This window comes from Mytilus galloprovincialis, chromosome 4, assembly GCF_965363235.1.
Source record: "Mytilus galloprovincialis chromosome 4, xbMytGall1.hap1.1, whole genome shotgun sequence".
In the NCBI taxonomy this organism is placed as follows: domain Eukaryota; kingdom Metazoa; phylum Mollusca; class Bivalvia; order Mytilida; family Mytilidae; genus Mytilus; species Mytilus galloprovincialis.
In genome coordinates this window covers 27227464-27247958 of record NC_134841.1, presented here as the reverse complement: position 1 = coordinate 27247958, position 20495 = coordinate 27227464, and the positions used below count along the sequence as shown (strand labels likewise).

The 20495-nt window shown below is 32.1% G+C and overlaps 1 protein-coding gene across 9 annotated transcripts in view; it reads right to left on the bottom strand.

Moving 5' to 3' along the window:
- Window positions 1–20495, bottom strand: part of LOC143071744 (uncharacterized) — a 57287-nt gene that overhangs the window by 10628 nt on the left and 26164 nt on the right. For 3 of the 9 annotated variants that reach the window (XM_076246268.1, XM_076246270.1, XM_076246271.1), the window contains 2 exons: window positions 19940–20075; window positions 9–1421 (listed from right to left, as the gene is read on the bottom strand). In XM_076246268.1, coding sequence (XP_076102383.1) covers window positions 9–1421; window positions 19940–20023 — 1497 coding nt within the window. In that variant the 5' untranslated portion in view covers window positions 20024–20075. Of the gene's footprint in view, window positions 1–8; window positions 1422–2948; window positions 3178–4050; window positions 4314–6594; window positions 6674–10269; window positions 10346–19427; window positions 19530–19939; window positions 20076–20495 lie in introns of those variants that run through there. The other 6 variants (XM_076246275.1, XM_076246273.1, XM_076246272.1 and 3 more) reach the window with 6 other exon arrangements.

The window sequence follows — 20495 nt, the reverse complement described above, 5'->3', positions numbered from 1 at the left end:
TATATTACCTGGTCACCATCTTCTGTGTTCCTGTCTTGTAAAGCCTGATTGTCCTCATCAAGAAACACGGGATTAAGTTTGGCAACAGCATCCTTGCTGGAAATTTTTCCCTTATAAATATCCTTTAAAGTTAATCTTTCTTGTTTGTATTTATTTGGTTTTGTATCATTAAACACAGTGTCATCAGAAAATTTGACTGACTTTTGTTCATTTGAATTGTCCGTTGACCTTGAACGACCTACTGACATAGCACAATCATCCATGACTACAGGGACAAGAATAGGCTTAGATGGTTTCATATTCAATGAGTTTAATATATGATCTGGAAGTGAATTCTTTCTTTGTTTTAATTTTTTCTTCTTTTTCGATTTTCCTTTCTCATTTACATAGCTGTCTTCATCAAGAGAATATGTTGAATTCACAGATCCATTTATTTTTGGTTCTTTGTTAATGGAACCATTTGTCTTTTGGTGATTAGTTTCATTTGTGTTTTCGTTTTGAGCATCACTTTTAGTGTACTTTTTCTCATTTTCGTTGGAATCTTTAGAACTGAGATCACTTGTTGTCATGTGCGCCATGTCACCATTTTCATTTCCTTGTTTTTCAAGGTTATTATCACTTTCATTTACTGTGTTTTCAAGGGTATTTTCACTTTCATTTGGTTGTTTTTCTAAAGTTTCTTTTTCATCCACAGACACAGACATTGATTGAACTTCTAAAACTGTTTGATCTTGAGCCTCAGACTGGATTAACGTTGCCGAGACTGTTTGAACTTCTTCCTTTGTATCTTGTACAACATTTTCATTTACTTTAACCTCAGACTTAACTTTGGCTTCCATGTCCTGACTTATATTAATTTCAATGTCACCAGGATCAATGCCATTTTTGAATTTTGTTTTATTTCTGTTGTAGTCTATCATTTCATAAGCTTCATCATCACTATTCTTTGATTTGTCAATTTCATCATGTGACAGTGGTGGCAGAGCAATATCATCAATATCTGGCCACTCTGACCCTGACATGTTACCTTTCCCCTCCCCTTCCCCAGAGTATTTCACTGTATGCTCCATCACATCAAGTCCTGCCACACTATCAGTATCAGATATAAATGACGGATTTCTGTACCCATTTTCTATAATTATATCGCCCACACAAACATCACCGTTTGTTACTGTTACTTTATCACGCTCTGTTCGTGAATTTTCATTCATCAATTGTTCTTTCATTATCAAATTTTCATGTTTTGATGAATTTTCCAATGATGATTTTGGTATGTTATTATAAACCTGAATTTCTATACCACCCATATCATTTTCCTTGCTAGAGTTACTTCCCTTTTTCATTCCATTTCCATCTTTGTACACTGGATTTGTTTTGATAACATTGATCTTTTTATTACTTATACGTCCACCAAATATTGCCTAAAAATAGAAAAAGAAAAATATGAACTGTCAGTTTACTAGTATCATGGCCTAGAAAACAATTAAGTTCAAAGAAATAGGCTATCAACATTATATTACTCTTATCAATACTGTGGATTCAGTATTATTCGTGGGATACCAATTTTTCATGGATTTTGTGGGTACAGGCAACCACGAAATTAAATGTTCAACGAAAAACAAATTTTCTATATGCTTGTATGCAGTCTTAGGCAAACCACAAAATTAAATATCCATGAACATGCAAGTTTTCCTTAATCCACGAAAATTGGTAACCACGAAAATAAATGAATCCACAGTATTATTTCGGCTTTAAGTACTCAATTTCAGCAGCAAAAACAATTTTGTTTGGGCAACAGGGATAAAAGGGCAGGAATTTCAGACTGCCACAGAAAAGTGAGGGTATGTTGTATAAGGCAGAAATTTGCCTTACAATAAGAGGCTACCTACTGACCATGGAGATAGTTCCATACAAAGATTCTGATTCTTTATTAAGCAGGGTGCATGGAACTCACCTAACATGATGTATACGATTGAAGGTTCCTACTCCAACCTGATGTATAGGAATCAGAAATGAGATACATGTAAAGTAAAATAAAACCTAACAACAGATTAGGTCCAAGATAGCATTATCATTTATGTTTAAACTACACAAAATAAAGTACTTTACGGTAAATGAAATTTGAAATAAGTGAAGCACATCTTCATATCCTGTATCAAGAGTAAGAGAGTTTCACTGATGCAAATAAAGAGATGTGACATGTGACCAAACACATGAACAACCACTATTACAATCATGTTGGTTTTCAATTCAAAAAAATATTAGGAGAGCAGGTTTAAGAAACATTTGATTATTTTTTTTATCAATATGAAGATAGCTGACAAACCTTTTTTAACACCAACTAACTCCCGGAATTGTATATTATATCGGATATAATCTTTTTTAACACCAACTAACTCCCGTAATTGTATATCATATCGGATATTCTGGTTATATTAAGATATGATACTTTTGTGTAGGAAGTGTTAAATGGTATTTTTTGCTGACTGTAATTTCATGCTGCTTAAAAACAACCTAAACAATCCTACTTAACACTTACAATAATTATTGAAAAATATCAATTTCACAATCAACAGGTACAAATTTTATATAAACCATATTCTCCAGAAGTACATTCTAAACATGGATTTCATCAAAGTAATTGAAGAATTATTGTACTATTATTTGTCTGTTTGTTTTTTTCTTTTCTAGCAATGGCGTTTGTCAGTTTATTTTGGATCAATGAGTTTGAATGTCCCTCTGGTGTCTTTGTCCCCTCTTTTATGTACATATGAACATCCTCATCCATTAATTGCACACAAATAGATCTCTGGTATATTTGGACTGTGTAAACAAAGCTGCAAGTCGCATCTTCTAAGAGGATGGGGTAAAAGCTTGAACAAGCAATCATCTATAGATAACATTCTGCTGTATCTGGGCTACACAAGTTATTTGTTTGTCTGACTTACTTTAGTCTGATGTGTTTGTCCAAAGTATCTATCCGTTATAAGAAATAGTGTTTGGTTGTGCTGTTCCAGACGAGGCTGATGCCCTAACGGTTGAAATAATGCACATCTTGTCATCATTATCAGTTTGTCATGTGAGTGCTAGAACAGGTGCCCTCCATTTTAACATTCACCTGTCTAATCTTAATTAGTTACTAATTACAGGTATTTTTGATCCATTACTCAATTTAACCTGTCAATAGTACCTGTTAGTGACCAGAGTATATCTACCATAGTATATAATTATATATAATCACTTCCTTTCTGTCCAAGGCTAGTAGCCTTGTGATTTTATTTCTCTTAGGCCAAAAAAAAAACAATATCAGTTAATTCATTATTAGTCTTGAAGGTTGGTAAGCAAATGGAATATGAAGCATCATTTTATAGAAAAATATGAATTTCTACTAAAAAATATTCCACTGTCTGTTTCTCTTAATCATTTATACATCAAAGATATAAGTTACCTAGATCACTGTCCAAGACTAGCCTTGTGATTTTATTTCACTGAGGCCATAAAAAACAATATCTGACAGTTTATCCATTATTTGAAGGTGGGTTTGCAAATGGAATATGAGGCAATGTTTTATAGAAAATTTCTACAAAAAAAAAATCCTCAGTCTTTTTCTCTTCAAAGATATAAATTAATACAGAGATAACAAAGTCTGTGATTTTATGACTTTGATCATACACTCACAAAATTATATAAAAAAGAATTTTAATATTTCTATCATACAGGAAATAATATGTTTGAAAAGGAAAAATTTTACAATGAGTCTAATATTATTCATTGTACATGTAACTTTATAATATTCTAATTCAAACAAATTATCTTTTCAATCTGGCATGAATATTTTATCATACTGTACTCAGTCAATAACAAGTAACCTTTTCATATGTTGCTTTATATACATACACATGTATATATATATAATAAGTACGTCTGAACCAGTGACAACTCTACGACAGATTTTATCCGTATATATAATCTTTTTCTATAGAATCACTGTACAAAAATCTAATAATCTTATGTATTCCGAAAATTAAAGTTAAAACTGAAAATTCTTACCAGATGGAAATTCCCACACTTATCATACCATCAGGCAATACACAAATATATGCAATTTTATAATAATACAAAAAGCGACTTGATTACATTGAAGTGTTATCCATCACCATTTGACACATCATAGTGTAAGTTTTAATGTGTGGTGACTTTAATGGCAATTATCTGTTAAATCCAAAGGTGTGAAAAATCAACACAAATCTTTGATCCAGAAACATTTCACTTTTCTACTGATGAATTCTCTCCCTGGAGGTGTTTTAAAAAAATATTATCTTTTGAAATTACAAATACGTACAAGATTAACATCTAAACTTATGTTAAATTAAATAACAGGTGTACAAAATGTACAAACAAAAACATGTAAAAGCTTCCTTATTCCTTAATGTGTCTGACAACTTTTTCTATTTTACTAGTAATTGGTTTCCTTATATGGAGACAAATAAAAATATATTAACATGCAGAAAAGAAAATAAATATGTATGTATGTCAGTCGATGAATTGATCATTTGTTTTTCTCATTTCCTGGATCAAAGATTGGATATTTTTTTCAAAGGTTTCAATAAATCTTAAGCCATTTTTCATTAATTTTTTTGTGTGAGTTATATCATACTGGAATTGTTAGATGATAAAAAAAACAAAAATGTAAAAAGTGTAATAAAAAAATCAAAATCCAGAGGACATGTAAGACACTTTATAGGAATTAAGAAGGTGGGAAATACAATCAAGTCCAGACATCAAACAATTAACTGATACTGAGAAGTTTGGGGAAGAAAAACTCCAATAGAACATAAGTGTGCTTTAACAAAAGCTCTGAAAAAGCAAACACATTATTATTTACACCATGAAACCATTCACATTACTGTAATTGGATATCCACATTTATCATGATTTACCATGAAATAAGGCTTAATTGCTGAAATACCTTTATGGGTCTATCTAACATGTCTTACACCACTAATAGTGATGCTTGAGTTCAAAGTGGCTTCAGAATTGAATTTTGTAAGGGTTTAAATCAGCACGTTAAAAGGTGAACCTGAGTGGGTATGTATCTTGATTCTCATCTATGCCACACTCACTATGATCCAGTGATGTATCTTGATGCTCATCTATGCCACACTCACTATGATCCAGTGATGTATCTTGATTCTCATCTATGCCACACTCACTATGATCCAGTGATGTATCTTGATTCTCATCTATGCCACACTCACTATGATCCAGTGATTGTACTAATTCAAATTTGCAGAATTAAGCATCACACTCGTTGGAAACAAAACAACAATGATGATATACACAGTATGCAGGTGATGCAGGCATTAATTCCTAAGAAAAGGGAAATTCACTATTTTGAAAGGACAGAATATTTTTTTTGTCATTTATGTTAGATATGAATACAGATAAAGCTCATCAGAAATGAAAAAAATAATTGCAAAACAGTATTGTTGGATGTATTAATCCTTGAACAGCTGATAAAACACTGGATTAGGGTAAAACATGTCATAGGTATGCCAGCAGTGAGGTTGATATAAGAGGGTTACAGCAAAACATGTCAGATGTATGTCAGCTTTGAGGCTGGATATAACATGATTGGATAAAGCATGTCAGCTGTGAGGCTTGACATAACAGGAACCGATAAATGTGTCATTTGTATCTCAGTTGTGAGGGTGGATATAATAGAACTACAGTAAACCATGTCGGATGTATGTCAGCTGTGGTGCTTGATATAACATCATTACAGTAAAACATGTCATATGTGGTGTTTGATATAAGAGGGTTTCCGTAAAACAATTCATAAGTATGTCAGCTGTGAAGCTGGATATAAAAGGAATACTATGATGTATGTCATCTGTGAAGCTGGATATAACAGGATCACAGTAAAACATGACAGATGCATGTCAGCTGTATGGCAGAACTATGTTTTCGGTGTGTAGGGTGTTTTTTGAAATTTTTCTGATTACAGATAAGTTCGCTTTAAGTTGTACTCCATTTTGTAATGACTTAGATTTGATATTTTCTGTTGAGTATCAATCCAACATAAAGTTGACAAAGTAGCCAATTTAATAGCCTGCCATATTTCCTATGATTTTTCTTTTTATAAATAACATATTATCACCCGCACCTGTGCAAAAGTATAAATTCAGGAGATAAAAAGATGCAAAATTTATAATAGTTGTCTTCGAAATGCACAAGTGTTCTAGGCAGGTTTTAGCATTTGGTTTGGGTTATTTATTTATACCTTTTAAGATTTCCCTTATAATTACCCCAGAGCTACTGGTGAGAACTAAGTATCAAATTTTAACTTGAGTAGATTGAAATTATTTTGAATATTGTTGAAGAAAAAATGCTAATTTGACTCTTTTTTTTGGAGTATGATCAATTCTTTTCAAACTTTCCAATTTTGTATTTAATAAAACATAGATCAGAACTGATCTGAAAAGATTTTTTTTTCAAAAATATCAGACAATTAGCACTATATCTTGTAATACTTTTCAAAAGAAGATTTTCTCTGAATAAAAATATCTAAAATGAGAAAAAAAATCATCCTACCCTAGAGGACCATGGAAATCCAAGTTTTCTCCTATCTTCATATAAAACCTTATTAAATATAGACATAACTATGACAGCATTAAATCATCAGACAAAGTAACAAGGGTGGCGACCAATCTCCACTTCCTAGCATCTTAAATATCTTCCTCTCCATATCTAAACAGTCACCGTACAAACTTCAAAATAACGCTTATCTGTCTCTTGTCACTTTCAGTCTCGTTACTTCACCTTTTAAGGTTAAAAATAATATACCCTTTCATTGTCAAGATCAAAAGTTTACCTTTTTTTTTCTCTTATAAACATCATATAATCCCTAAAAGAACATCATTTGCTTTAAAGGCTTGCCTTTTTAATACAATGACTTATACAAGAAGACCATATACAAATTATTCACATTTCAACCAAAAACATTAATGGTTAAACATTGCAAACCATAGCATCTGCTACCCACTGAAACTATTTCAAATGACTGTCTAAACTACCTTGATATCAAGTAGGTTTTGTCCTAATCTTGACTAAAAATTGTTAATATAAATACACAACTCTTTATGAAAATGGAATTAAAACTCTTTCAGGTCTATTGTATTTTCTTGCAAACCTATGAAATATTATTTTGAGCTTCATTGGGGTTCATTTTCTTACCATGATAAACATACAATAATATATGTAAAAAAAATCAATTTTCATTCTATTTCATTCAAGTGTCGTAACTTCAAAATCAGAAATTTTTATGTGATAAATAGATATTAGAAATCAATTTTTCCCCAGGATCTTTAACCCTAGCGTAAGCATAAAATCAAGTTTTAGTCCTTGGATATATTTTTACTTATTTTCATTCAGAGAAATATCTGATTTCTTTTTATTAATGAAAATTGAAGTTGAAGTATTAAACGGTGATTCATTATTTATTTATTTACTACAGCTTTTCTCAGGTAGTAATGCAGCATCTTCTAATAAGCACAGAGTATCAGATTCATAAGTATACAAAAATCAATACTAAAATCTCGGTAAGATATCAATTTTTTAATGGAGATTAAAACAAATAAAATTGAGTATGGAAATGGGGAATGTGTCAAAGAGACAACAACCTGACCAAAGAACGGAAAACAGTCAAAGGCCAAAGAAAAATGTTTAGGGTTTCATGTGTTTTTAAACTAGGAGTTAGAGATTAAAAAGAAACCTGTAAAGGCAGCCTGTTTTTTTGTAATTGACAGTGTAAATGGTATATTGAAATGTATGTTATTTGTAAAATTTCATAACTTTAATTTTGAGGATTTTTTTTTATGCCTATTTGAAATGTGAAACTACCTAAACTTTGAAATTACAAAAAGACCAAAGTATTTCTCGAAATGTCATCCATCCAGCTCTATAACAGTCAGTAATCTTTGTGGATAATGTTTTATCATTTGGTCCATTTGGTCAAAAACAAAGCTTAATAATGAAATAAAGATTCACGCTATTGAGATTAACTTTAATAAATAGTTTGTGTTTATAAAAAATAAAGTGCATACAAATAGCAGACAGTAACAGGAAATAGAAACAGTTACCTAACATTCAAATTATAAAAAGCATATAAACCACATAGAACAGAAACCACATGTTATAGAGACACAAACAGGAGACATAATGATCTGTTAATCATAAAAATCCCCACTATTTAGTATCAATCTTACAAGGATAAAAACATCCTGTAATACTGCCTACTATTCATCTCATCAGAACTTATATATTTATTAATGACAGATTACGTACATATATGATTTTCAGTGGTGGATCCAGGGGGTGGGGTGGGGTTTCCAGCAGTTTGACCCCACTTTTTTAGACAATCAATGCATTTGAAGAAAACATATGGCTGGAACCCTCCTCCCCTTTTATCCGGGATTGGGGACCCCAATTTTTAAATGGCTGCTATATCTGTAACAGTTTACCTTAATTGAGAGCACAACTTGAATAAGTGTCCTTCATGATTTATACAATTTTGAGATACCCCATATTACGGTAGTGAAGGTAAAGTCAACCAGTCATTGAAGACCAATTATTAAAGAGTGATCTGGGCTGCAATCACTATTTATGGGTACTTAAAACATTGGATTCAGTGCTTTCCTAAGAAGAAATTTGAGAAATGTTATTACATAATATCATCTCAGAATATAAGAGTGTCTCATATATATTTATAGCCTAAAATCTATTGTTAAGAAGCTACAGCAGTTTTTGTCCTTGCTAGTAGCAAACATGGTCTGCATTGACTTTGTAACTTCAAACAAAACTTACACATTTGAAAATTTTAACTTGGTTTAAAGGGTAAACTTCTCATCCAATTAATCATTGTATCATGACTGACAGTACATTTACAAGTCATACTATTATTCTACATGTTCTATACAGTGGATTCAGTTTTATCAAAAACAACAAAATTTGAAAATTCACATTTCATGCTGAACTAAATGCAAGTTTTTCAAATCAGCATTCAGAAGCAACTACTAAGAAAAGCATTTGACTTTGTAATGTCAACAACTTTGACATTTTAGGATCATTAATTGGTAAGCTTCAACCAATAAATTACTGTAAAAACTTGCAATATATCTTTAACTGTAGAAGTACCTTTAATTTGTATGTGTAAATCAGTTTCTGTGGTTTGTGGTATTTAAAATTAATGATGTTAAAATTAACATATTCAAACTAAGCAATATTCATTACATTAGGTACAAAATTTTGTGGTTGAAAGGTATGACAAAATCAGCAAAAATTGGTGTCTCATGATCATTAATAATTTTAAAGTAAATATTTTTTATTGATTGATGAATTACAAAAGTAGCTAATAAGCTACTAGATTTTTAAAAGAAGACGTGGTATGAGTGCTGATGAGAGACTTCTCCATCCATCCAAGTCACAATTTGTAAAACTGAACCATTATAGGTCAAAGTACAGTCTTCAACACAGAGTCTTGGCTCACACGGAACAGCAATCTATAGAAGGCCCCATAAAATATCTAGTGTAAAACCATTCAAACTGGAAAAACAATGGTATAATCTATATAAAAGACCTGAACTATATTTTCCAGTAAAGGATTTTGCAAGGAAAGTACATTTGTATAGCAACACCAATGAGACAACACTCCAGTGACTGGAGAACAAAGATGATAACAACTGTAGATCACCATACCAAGATTTATATGACTGCTGCATGTTTTTGAGTAAATTTGTGGTGTCTTTTGAAAGATGAGAAGCTAGGTACCTTAAATATTGATTCCGCTATATTATATTTAAGGCCTTGAATACAAATATAATAATATGTTCAATATCATACATGCAGCATAGTAAAACAATGATGTTTACTTGGATGATTTGATTTTCATAATAGTACTTCTTCCTTAACAATTAACAGATACACATAAGTGCTTTATTATTTAAACATTTACGGAATTAAAGAATTATTTCAAAATCTAAAACTATTTCCACTTAAGAGTATTTGCCAAAATGGGAGAAATATTCAAATAAATAAATATGACATAGGAAGACCCATTCTAACATTAGTTGTCTTTCATCATTAAGCTTAGATTTACATAATAAATTTAACATGTAGAAGATTAAAAATTTAATTGTCAAATAAATATATGTTCTACCCACCAATATAAAAATATGAATCAAAGGTTGTGATAAGAATAGTTGGACCTACCCATTTTTTCTTGCTCTGTGAAGTAATAATATCCTCCATCCCCCTGAGGTGTGACAAAACATTATGAAAGATGATGGCATATCTCAGATATTGATTTTTCTGACAAGAAACAAAGTTACCTTATTTCTAATTATCTGACAGGTATTATATCTAATTAAAGCTTTGAAATATATCTATTGCACATACTTTTTTGACCAAAATACGTCAACAGATTATTGGGTGTGAAATTCTAATACACAAAAAACCAATGAAGAATTATATATGGTAAACCATTGATAAATGACAAGCTTGTACGATCGTCAGTAAGCTTAATTGAATGTGATAAAGCACATTAGTTTTAGGTCAATCAGCAATACATGTAGGAAGCTTCATAGGAGCAATGGTAAAAGATCAAATTTGGTAATTAATTCTACACAGTAAAAGAAATTGTATCTTTGTTATTTGGGAAGATGTAAACCTCTGCAGCTGCTGGTAACATTACCATACAAAATAAAAATGAGCTGATAATGAAGATTATAAATCTGACATGTAATATATATCACAAGCCGAAGGTTGACAATTATAATACCAAGGATACCAAAAAATCCATTAAATACAAAATATACTGGAGAACTAATTTTGTGAAATGATATCATATATAAAATAAATGGTTGATATTAATAATGGCTATATATTTCCTATATAGTGGAATAACTAAGGAAATCAAGGGGAAATTGGGGTATCAACAAAATAGTATTAAAAATTATTCTTTTATTTAAATTATGTCATTTTCGAAATATGAAAATAAAAGAACCGAGTTTCAATGTCACCAGCATTGCATATTATGCATTTGCTCAAGGTTCTCAACTAAAAAAATTTAAAAAAGCACTTACACAGTAAATTTCAAAATAATTAAATTTTAAATTTCAAAGGAGCATAACTCTTGTAAAAGTAGTTGATCTGCACTGATTTCAAAAATTGTCAGAGACATGATTAACCTTCAATATAAGTTTGATAAAAATCAAGCAAGAACTGTACATTCAATTTTCCATAAAATCAATATTTCAAAGGGGCATAATACATTTGAAAAAAGTTGATCAGCAAGACATTTTAAGAATAAACCTTTGATATGAATTTCATAAATATTTGGCAAGAATTGTACACATGAGAGCTCTAACAAGATTTGACATATGAAATGAAAACCAAATTTCTATGTCCCCAAAAATGCATTGCAATGGTGTCAACTGGGGACGAAAGGTATAGCATTCTTTGCAGAGATTTAAAATTTTTTATTTGATCTGGAAATGTAACAAATGTATGGATAAAGTGAAATTACTTGGACACTAGACATTAGAAGTGTTGGTAACAAATTATCTGCCTGATTGGACTTGTAAATATATTAATGTACATATGTTCTCTATGACTATCTGTTTGTTGTTTTATTGCTACTTTATGTTTGTATGTAAAAGGTTTAAGAACAAATTAAAAGAAAAAGAAAAGGAAAACCACGTTCTATATAAGATTACCATTATTTTAGAAACAAAATGTTAACAAAAGTTTACGACCTATCTATATTTGCATTTATGTACATGTATTCAAGACCATAATAGGATATTTAGTGGTAGAAGAAAGATTGGCTAACAAATAGCATTTAAAACTCATCAATATATGATTGCTTCCTTTGAATCAATAAAGTCAGCAATATATGCCTTAGTCCAAAGACATCACTTGATGAGGAATAAGTGCATGATTTCCTGCAGAGGTCAAGACTATTAAACATACTTCAAATTACATCTTTATAACATTTTCTAGGATAGAAAAATAGAAAATAGAAGTATCACAGTAAGGTTATTCGCTCACCTTGGTCTATGTGCATATTAAACACAGATAAATTCATGACAAATTGTGTTTTGGTGATGGTGATGTGTTTGTAGATCTTACTTTACTGAACATTTTTGTTGCCACAATTATCTATATCCATAATAAACAAGGCCCAGTAATTACAGTGGAAAATATTTTCTAAAAATTTACAAAAATTTACAAAAATTTATGAAAATTGTTAAAAATTGACTATAAAGGGCAATTACTCCTTAAGGGGTCATATGAAAATTTTGGTCATGTTGACTTTATTGTAGATCTTTCTTTGCTGAACATTATTGCTGTTTACAGTTTATCTCTATCTATAATAATATTCAAGATAATAACCAAAGACTGCAAAATTTTATTTAAAATTACTAACTTGGGTCAGAAACCCAACAATGGGTTGTCCGATTCATCTGAAAATTTCAAGGCAGATAGATCTTGACCTGATAAACAATTTTACCTAGTCAGATTTGCTCTAAATGCTTTGATTTCAGAGTTAAAGGGAAATCACACTATTGTTTATACGCATCGCTCTCGGCGCCGCTATAGTGTCGTGACTGTATTATGACGTCGCCGTTTTCGAGTCCGTCGCAAAGGCTGCTAATTTATAAAATAGTGAGCCGCTCAAAGGGACGTTCCACTAAAGCAGGAAAATGATAATGAACATATCATGTTTTTCACAACTGTGATAATTAGATTAAAAATACATTTCCATAAGGAAGGGTCTGATTGTATTGGGGTTTACGGAATACAGAATAATGGTTAATACTGCAGAATAAATTGCAAAAAAAAAGAAGAAAAGATAAGAGAATGATGAGGTGCTAAAATATAAAGAATAAAAAATATTGGTAACACAAACTAAATATTAATAAATGAATGACCCTCTATCCAGACCCTTATGATAAAAAGAACATATCAATTCAAAACACATAATCATCATGCATAATCAACACTAAGAACGTTGGAAATTCATAGCATATTCAATATAATTTAGTACCCTCTCGAACCATTTTCTCGAAAACAAAGTCGGTAACATATACTTTTTTTCGGCAGCGTATCGTCGCGATGCGGTATGTAGGGTTCAGTGTATATTTCCGGGGGGAGGGGGATATTAATAGATCAAAGAGTAACAGCATGTTAGCGTATAGCTTCTGGAATCTGTAGTTTTCTTTTCATCAGAGTGTTGTAAAAAAGAACAATGAGTTTCGACTTTCATTTTTTTTCATATCACATGCCGGAAACGTCATAACTATAGTCTTCTATGCTACATGTATAAATAACTCATCCAAAATCTCATTTCATATTTGTATTTATCAGGCTCAGCCTATCGGGTAAATACAAAGCAGGGTCAAAATTAATATGTTCTAGTTCTGAATATGCATTAAACTTGCCACTGGACGTAAATTATGTTTGAAGTGCTATTTGAAATCGTTATTTATTTCACATGTGACGACAGAAATTATCAAAGTGTCTTCCATCGTTCCCAAATGTTCCTTTGACATCTTACGCCTCTTACTTTTTTTTTCTTCTTTTTTTTTGTGTGGAGGGGGGGGGGGGGAGCATGGAAATGAGTTATTCGTATCTATTAATCATGTCTATTGATATATTAAACGTTAATAAGATAACGCTAGTTGAAAATCATCCAAAACTTTACATCGGTTGCTGGCTGTCGAAGTCAAAGAAAATTTAGCACCGTATTATATTGTACATGTTGCTCAATCTTTCTTTAATGCTTAAAGTTTGTTCAGGCTAACGGCTAACATAATTTTGGCACAAAAATAAATCATATTTTGTTGTATTTCTTTAAACTGTCGTTGACGCACTGTAGGACCAGCAAGTTAAAAATAAGGCCGCTATAGACGTCAAATAATCTGGGAATATCAAACACTATGCCTAGTTTTATATTTTGGTACTATTGATTAACTACAACAACAATAACATGCTTCACTGAGAGCAGACTGATACGCCCGCAGATGTTGAACCATGAACAGTTTGGGCACGTTTGGACACAATATTCAAGCTTGATACTGTCTGAGTTTGGATTGTGATCATCAAATTTTTGACATAATAGAGGTTTCTGACACAAAATATATGTGGTCGAAGGTCATAAAAAACTATTGTGCGAAATATGACACCAAAGTTTCATGATAACTGCTGAAAGCAATATTGAGTTGTTGTCCGAAAACGGAAAATCCCCCTTTTATAATGAATAAAACCCTATAACTCGGAAACATAAAATCTAAAATTCATAAAAAACGAAAGGGAGCTCACGTCAATAGATATAAACAATTCACCAAAGTTTTATGTCAATTGGTTAAAGCGTTCGACATGATGACGACGGACGGGCAGACGGACAACGATATACCATAATATGTCCCGTAAACGAGCGTATAAAAATTTAACACGTACTATACATTTGGCTTTAAAAGTCTTAGACTATATCAATAGAAATATTTAACACACACACACACACACACACACACACACACATGTATTTATGTAGAGTTACACGTCTTAAGAGTACTGCTAAATAGTAACAAACACATTAATGGTCCGTCTGGTGAAAGAATATTCCACTCATATAGACAAATGTTTTGTGCTGATGTTTATGTAATATTTGCAACTGAAAGTTTGGCAAAATTCAAGAAAACAATGGAGAAAAAGAAAAACCCAAAACAAGTAATAATAGTTCAGATGTAGGTTCGTGTTCAGATCACTTGGCTGTAGACAGTGACACAGTGAGATTGTCGGATTCCGACCATGACTGAAAAGGTCAACCAGTTGTTTTAATACAAAGGTAGCTGATTAGCTCTTGATTCTTCGGTTCTTTTGAGAGAAAAAAAATGCCCAATATGATATAGCAGAGAGTGATTAAATTGGCACACAGATTCAATCAGTTATTTTTAAATTAACTATGATTAATCAGTATTGGCAAAAAAAAGTACATATACCGTAATAAAAGATAAATGTAATAAAAGAATATACATTTAAAGAAAAACACGTGCACCCACAGAAAACTAGAAACTGCAATCTTAGTAATTTACTCTTAATTTCATCGGATCTCAAAATTTTAACTCTTACCAGAATTTTTACTCTATCTAACAGTATAACTCGGAAGTTTTTAAGTGTAAGTCGAGCTTTGATTAGAACTCGTACTGGAATAAATGTTCGAAATCAAAATAAAACTCGAACTTTAACTCAAAATTTCACTGAAAGTCGAACTTACGTTGGTGCGATTATGGAGCGTTATGTAATTACGGAAATGTTAACCAATTTTAAATTTCTTCCGAAAATGGTGTCGTTACGGGCTTTTTTTAAAAGTGCCGAGTTTGTGGCTTTTTAATACAGCATTTCAGGTTTTATCTTGTGCGAATGGACAAGTTAGTGAATTTATTCTGTTTGTAGTCTAAATGGAACGTGTTACTTTTCAGCCCGGATACCCTCAGTATTCTGAAGTAGAAGATTCTAAATCTGTAAATCCGGATCCGTAAATTATTTTTAATACGGCATGAGGCAGACATTCGTTTTCCCTATACAACAAATGCAATTAAAAAATTCAGATGACTTCAACTTTGACAATTACTTTATAATAGACTGTATGTAATGTTAAAACGTTTCATTAGATTGATAAAAATATCAATTAATAATCGAAATACCTTGAAAAAATTTTATTATATTTTGTAGTGAAAAGGTTTAAGTCAACCCAATAGTTCCAAGCATTGCAAGAAATGCTCCTATGTTAGCAACGTCGTTCTCTCAGCGTTTGTTATATAGTTCCCGCCAAAAATCGATAATAAGATTATTTCCGTTTTAGCGGATTTAAAACATCGGTGACCCCCCTTTTTTATTTATGCTTTTAAAATCTCCCCTGAAGCTGCAACTTATGCAGAAGTTTGAAGGAAAAAACATTAGTAGATTTTTTTTATTTCAAGAAAAATCTATAATAAATAGAAATTAAAAATGGCGGGAAATGTTCAAAGGCCTTGAAAAATAAGGAAAATGAGAAAAATAAATGTGCATAAGGTAAAAGTTACAATTGAATGTTTTAGTTTTACCAGTTAAAGATCGTTTTTCAATAATTTCGCCTTCAATTAGCAACTTAGAGCGCTATTTCTATATTTCGTTATAACGCGATTCTTTACTTTTTGATGACGTCATATCTCGATAACAACATCGGTGACCCCAAATTTTTTTCCGCCTAAAATGTTGTAATAAGTATGATCTGTCTGCATGCAAAATTTCAATGAATTATTATTAGTAGTATAAATAGTGTGATTTCCCTTTAAAAGCCAAAAACTGTATTTTACCCCTATGTTCTATTTTTAGCCGTTGCGGACATCTTGATTTGATGGCCGGGTCACCCTACACATTTTTAAAACAAGATACCCCAATGATGATTGTGGCCAAGTTTGGTTTAATTTGGCCCAGTAGTTTCAGAGGAGGAGATTTTTGTAATGCCCGCATCACACTGTCCCGATTTTTATATACGATGGACACCCGAATGCGAAAATTGTAAGTTCGTACGAAGTTGGTCCCGATCTCGTTAAAATACCAAAAAGTGACCGAAGCAAGCACGATGAATAACGAAGTCTATACGATGGTGCCGAAATTATATACGATAGCAAAAGATGGACATACGAAGGTTAACCGAAGACGGGTATTTAAGCTTCATATCTCAGCCGAAACCTACACGATGGATCACGAAGGCTACACGATGGATTACAAAGGCTACGCGATGGATTACGATGATGGCGTGATGGCCATACGATGTCTAAACGATACGAACAGAATTTCGACAACATATCGTTTCTGTACAAGTCTGCCATGCATGGCAGGAAATCGATCTTTTTGTCTAATTCTTATAAAACTTAGTTTATTATCCCCTCGCATACTACATGTAAGTTGCGTGTAGATAAAATTATTATGGACACTCTAGAACCAAAATGCTCAAAACTTGGTATGGTGTTACTCGTTAGGAATATCTTAAGCGCTATTGACTTTAAAGTTCAAATGTCAAGGTTACAGTGGCAGTTGTAATGCAAGGCAATATCACCCTTGTGGACACTCTAAAACCAATATGCTTCAAAAGATTTTAACCACATTTGGTATATTGTTCCTCCTTGTAATGATCTGACATTTTTTACGTTCAAGGCCAAAGGTTAAGGTCATGCAGATGGACTTGTTTTTTCTCCTTGAAATAGCATAATACACAGGAAATTGGTTGCTCATTTTTTACCTGCTGGTTCTAAAGACAATATTAAAGGTATTTCCAGTTACTGAATGTTTTGATTGATTTCTAAATAGTTTATGTATCAAATATGCATATTCAATTTACCATTTTCTGCATGTGTCATATACAAATATAGGGTCCATATTTGTCCCCAATATGTTACATACGAGGGGATGCCACGTTCGGCATTGCCTTGTTTGAACTGTAAAATGTATGCACTAGTCTGAATAATCACCCACAATTAGGCCCATGTTTACTGATCTATCTTAAAGGTAAGGTAATGGGTTCGTTAATCCCTTTTATTCAAAAAAAGCTCTTTCCAGGAGAATATCATAATAATATAGACAAAAGGAAGGATGTGGGGAAAGCAACAAATGCGGCAAAATATGTCATATACTAAACAAAATGGTTATGGAGTAAACATTCGTGTGACAACAACTCAGACGATACATAAAAAATCAGAATAATGAAGACAAAGTTGGTTTCCCTATATACGTGTACCTGCAGTGTTGGTGTACGAGGCGCGTTTATGATTTTCATTATGTTACTTGATATGAAAAATTGACAAAAAATAATATTTTACTTGTAAAAGTAAATCCCGAGCCTGTAATAGCTGCTCTTCTTGTTCCATTTGAATTAATAGAAACAACGCTGTCGCCTTTCTTGTTCTCATAGAATCATATGATATGAGCTCCATGTTTTGTGAACGTCTTTCTTAACTGTCGTATTAGACTGACCAGTGCATATCGCGCATAGAACTTTAAATGTATTTTAGCGCGAAAATTAACTTACATTTAGCTGGATTTATTGCCGTCGTAGTTCCATCTTGTCGCCTTCGTACTTTTATTGGATGGCAACACGACGGGATTACGAGGTCTTCACGAAGTCGTGTTGCCATCGTAAGACCTTCGGGTATCTTCGTGATTCATTCGTGTAGACATCGTAATGTCAAAACTGCCCGATGGAAACGATGGAAACACGAATGCAATACGATGTGCAAAGATGTATGCCCGGTGACATTACGATGGTGAAGATGGTGATACGAACTCAATACGAACCCTCAACATCGGACGCACCTTCGGGGATTTTTTAACATGTTAAAAAATTTAGAACCCTTCCCGAAGTTGTCCCCGAAGCCTAGAAAAAGTGGCCGATGGTTCTACGATGGTTAAAGATGGCACTACGAATAGCCCGATCTAGATACGATCAGTCCCGATTTTGAAAATTTCCATTATCGTGTTGCCATCGGCGTAAAAATCGGGACAGTGTGACGCGGGCATAAAAGTTAACAATGACGGACGACGACGGATGATGGACGATGACGGACGCAAAGTGATGGGAAAAGCTCACTTGGCCCTTCGGGCAGGTGAGCTCACAAGAAAATTAGAACCCCATGAATAAAGGTACTGTGAAGGTTCCTTGTTCCTTCACAGCACTTCAAATCAGGCATTTCAATTCTATTGAAAATACACTGGACAGCTCATGGGAATCAAGAAAACATCATACATTAAAACTGTAAAAATAGCAAGAAATGTGGAGTACACCTCATGATTTGATTCAAGGTATGCGAAGTTTAGTAAAGAATAGTAGCTCCTCCCCCTTTCCAACCATCTGAGCCTACTACCAGGCCAGAAACAAAATCAAGAATTCACTTCTATTAAAACCTACATATGCTACTAATAAAAAAAAATAGTTTTCCAGTTAGCTAAGCTTGAAAATGACATACTTTTATCAATTGGACTTAGCTTGAGAGTTGTCTTATTAACAAACATACCACATCTTCTTATTTTCTTATTGAATTGAAATCTCAATTTTAAATACAACTTAACAATTTACTGATTGTGGATTTCTCTTTATGCTTTAATAATACAGTCATATCAATTTTGTTGAAATAACATTATGGCTGAGTTTTTATCTCATAAAAATGAGGGAATTATAACCAAGTCTGAAGATTTATATTACATTTAATTTTTCTGCCAAAATTTAGAAAAAATAAGAAAAAAGTGAAAACCTGCAACGGTTTCAACAAATCTGCCAGTTTCAATTGTACAGATATTAACATAAAAATGCATTACCTTTACTTTACCTTATATTTTTCTCATTCTCATTGTTGTCCATAAAGTTCTCATATTCACCATGGATTAATATACATTCCCATTATAGACATATAGTCATCATTCTGATTCATCAAAAATAGATCAGCATATGACTGAATGTAATAAATTCTATAGACCAAAATGTAAATTTTCCTTGTTTAGAAAAAAAATGTTCCTGTAGCCCTTCATATAGATAACCATTTATAAAAATGCAACAAATAGCCAATTTTATAAAACAGGTAATGATAGGTATTGTTAGAAATATTTACAATCTATTGCCTCCATTAACCTTGTATCAATTAACACCATGAAACATTTTCCCCAGGTACCCAGTAACGACATATTCATGTATCTAATTCCAATAGATATCGTAGACGACCATATAGACCTTGATACCTTTTATCCCCCTTATTTTCCATTATTAATTAGGTAATAATTAGGTAATAAGTAGGCCATAAAATCACGATCTATCCACAATTGATTGATTTACCTATATACATACCTCTAAATCAATATCTGATCCTTTCCTGAAGAGGCAGATCTTACTAACACTAATCTTAGTTGGAACTTCATCTATCTCTTTCATCCTTAACCAATCAATTCTCTTTCATCAAACCAACATGTGCATCTTTTCATTACTGCAGATTAAAATGTTATAATGAATATGACCTTTTCTATAAAACTTCCACCTGTTCAAAGCGAGTTAATTTCAGTGCAATTTTGATTTGGTTAAATCCATTGATTGTTTTTTACTTCTGTCAATGTGTTTGTTTACTTTCCTAACCTAGATGTACATCATACAACTAAATTTTAAATGTAATGTCTTTTTGCAGCTTAAAGTCTAACAGTTGAAAATTGATTTTAGACTTTCTGTAATAGGCTAACTACTTTTGACAAGGACCATACTTTAAAACTACCCAGATAAGACATGAATTCCATAGCGGTGCGATCTTGTTCAAAATGAATGTCACACATATACAAATCCTTTTTACATTATTCATTTACAGTAAATCAAGATAAATGTGGCTAATTACATATCAGCAATTTCCTGTAAAATT